Source organism: Aphidius gifuensis, linkage group LG2 (assembly GCF_014905175.1).
Source record: "Aphidius gifuensis isolate YNYX2018 linkage group LG2, ASM1490517v1, whole genome shotgun sequence".
NCBI lineage: Eukaryota > Metazoa > Arthropoda > Insecta > Hymenoptera > Braconidae > Aphidius > Aphidius gifuensis.
In genome coordinates this window covers 22942631-22945579 of record NC_057789.1, presented here as the reverse complement: position 1 = coordinate 22945579, position 2949 = coordinate 22942631, and the positions used below count along the sequence as shown (strand labels likewise).

Genomic DNA, 2949 nt, shown 5'->3' with positions numbered 1-2949 from the left:
ACTATGTCCCTTGTAAGCAATCTTAATTACAAGCGTAAATGTGTGTTCTATCCATATCCTTGTGTGTTAAAGTTGTCAACTTTGACATCAATTATCTTAAAAAAAACTAGTGGCTTTATTATTGTTATTATTTTGAAATTTATTCACAAGTGTCATATGATAACAATGAATATACCTTTTACCTTTCTATAATTTTTTTCTCATGTCTTTTTCTTATGTAAGAATAAAAATTGAATAATTATTTATAGAATTTATTGATTAATTTTTTATTTAAGAAAAAAATACAAATTTATACAAGGAATTTATTCATCATAATTTGTTTTTTATTTAATAATAAAAAAACCAGCTTTTTGAATCGCTGCTCTTAATCGAGAATTAATCTAACACACATCTATGTATAGTGTGTTATTCAATACAGTAAATGTTTGTGGTTTGATTAAATTTTTTCATTTCATATTTCACTACTACCAAAACTATAATATGAATTTAAAAAAAAAAGTGAAAATAATTATTATTTAAATTTTCTTGCACCTTTAATTTACATTTTTCAATGGTTTACAAACTTGAGATGAAAGAAATATTGGAAAACGTGATGCCTCAATAACAATTAACAAGCAATGTCAAACTAATGTAAAACGATCATTTGCTATGATAAATTCATAAATAAACGATATTAAAATATAAATAAATAAAATTAATACTATTTTTAACACTTTAATTTGTTAATTTTTGACAGTTTTATTTATTATATGAAAATTATTTATAATAATCAATTAGATAACAAATAATAGAAATATATTATTTTTATTATTTTAAATTATTTTCAGGTCGAGAAATAACAAACGAAAATAAATTGATTGCAAGTAAAACTGTTTTTATTGTTTTTCATTAGATTTAAATAATAATTTTAATATTTATCTAACTCTAGACTCAAAAAAAAAAAAAAAAAACATTATTTGATTTTACTAATAATTTGAAAGTGATCAATCATCATTTTTAGAAGAATAATGTATGTCTATCAATTCATTACGTTGTTTTCTTGATTCACATATTTTTTCGACAGCTTCACGAGTTACCTTTGTATTTTTGATAGATAAATCTGCTAAATTTGGCAAATTTTCAACAAGTTTAAGTACTGATTTATCAGTGATATTGATGCAATCTGATATATTCAGCCATGTCAATCTTTTATTAAATAAACATTGAATTGATTCATCAGTGATAAATTCATTTTTTCCTGATCGCGGAAAGCAAAAACCAGAAGTTGAACTAAGATTCAAAAAATACAATTGTTTTAAATTATTAATTGCACTCATACCAATATCAGTTATATTTGTGCCAGTTATATGTAAACTGTTTAATTTTCTATTATTATTACAAATATTAATCAAAAGTTCATCTGTCACGCCATAATCACAATCAATCCATAAAGACGAGAGATTTTTCAAATTCCCAATTGGATACATATTGATTCTTGTATCAAACATTGGATGATTTTTTGGCCAATGAAAAAATAATTGTAGATTATTCAATTTTTTTATTTCACTTATTGACTGAATTAATAGTTGACTTAGTCCAAATTTACTTATTTTTAAACGTTTCAAAGCAATTAGCCGAGGAAATACCTGAAAAAAAAATGAATAATTTATCAAAAATGGATAACATTTGTTATTGTAATATAATATTTATTATATTACAAATTCGAATTTACCGAAGCCAGTGAATCTGGAGAGAAAATATCATTTCCTTGTAAATAACATGAAAGTTCCAAACTTTTCAAGGTTCCACTAATTTGTTCTAATGACTTGGCTAAAGTCATTGGTAGAGTTGAATTTTTACATTCCCAGTCAATCGTCAGCCTTTGAACGTGCGACATATTAGAAAAACAATTTTCAAAATCTTGACTTGTTATTTCTCTGAATCCTAATGCAAGGCTCCAAAGATTCGGACAATTGGCATTGATTATTGGCATTAATTGAGAAGTAGGATAACATGATAAATCTAAACATGTTAAATTAAATCCACAGAGATTCAGTAAGTACTTTAGATCATTTGTTTTTTCATGTATTTCATCAACCGAATTATTTTCATTGCTCTGAAGTTTATAATTTGTAAAGCAGCTAGAAAGAAATTCGTTCTTCTCATCTTTACATACTGAAAAATGAATTAAATATTTTCATTAGTATATTTACTATTAAGAGTATAATACAAAATTATATTATTATATCATTAAAATTATAGTGTTGTTATTTTCTTACTTTTTTCGAGCCGTGGTTGACTAGCAAACAGAGGACCCACGCGTATCTTACGCAAATCACACTGTTCTTGTTCTTTTTTTGTATATTTATCGATAGAGTCAGTATCATCATCATTATTACCGGTATTATCATAATCAGTTTCATCTTTATCATCATCGTCATCATCATTGGTATCATTGTCGTTATTATTATTATCTTCAAAATCACTAGATCCATATAATTCTTTATTTTCAGCTATTTCTAACTCCTTCTATATAAGAAAAAAATGAATAATTTATTTTTAAATTTAAATAACGATAAATAATTACAGTATAGCTATATAAAAATATAATATATAATTCAAAACTTACTTCTTCTTTTAATAATGTAAGGAATTTTTCATGCCATTCGGAAGGAATTAAATCTGAACTCTCCATATTTATCTCATTTGAATCAGTCTCCATTTTTAATTTTCGTTCAACTTAAAAAAAAAAAAAGAAAAATCACAATGAATTATGATACTGGAAAATATTAAATTTCAAAAATTTAATGGAAAAAACTTGATATAAATCAATATTACGAAGAAAAAAAAACGACTCAAATTGTTCTGACAGCACGAAAAACTAGAGGCGAAATCCTATTCTGTCACTTTTTGTTGTGCTGCAACAATAATTGTTGTATCGTTTAACAAAGTTTTTTGTGCTGCAACAAA

General features: G+C 24.4%; 1 protein-coding gene across 1 annotated transcript; it reads right to left on the bottom strand.

Moving 5' to 3' along the window:
• Positions 1-983: 983 nt before the first annotated feature.
• LOC122850547 (hybrid signal transduction histidine kinase E-like) lies at positions 984-2701 on the bottom strand. The gene is made up of 6 exons (XM_044149677.1): positions 2609-2701; positions 2310-2508; positions 1712-2154; positions 1586-1625; positions 1288-1399; positions 984-1185 (listed from the first exon to the last, which is right to left on the bottom strand). Exons 1-6 carry the CDS (start codon positions 2699-2701, stop codon positions 984-986), a joined length of 1089 nt encoding a protein of 362 aa, XP_044005612.1.
• Between the last annotated feature and the right edge of the window lie 248 nt (positions 2702-2949).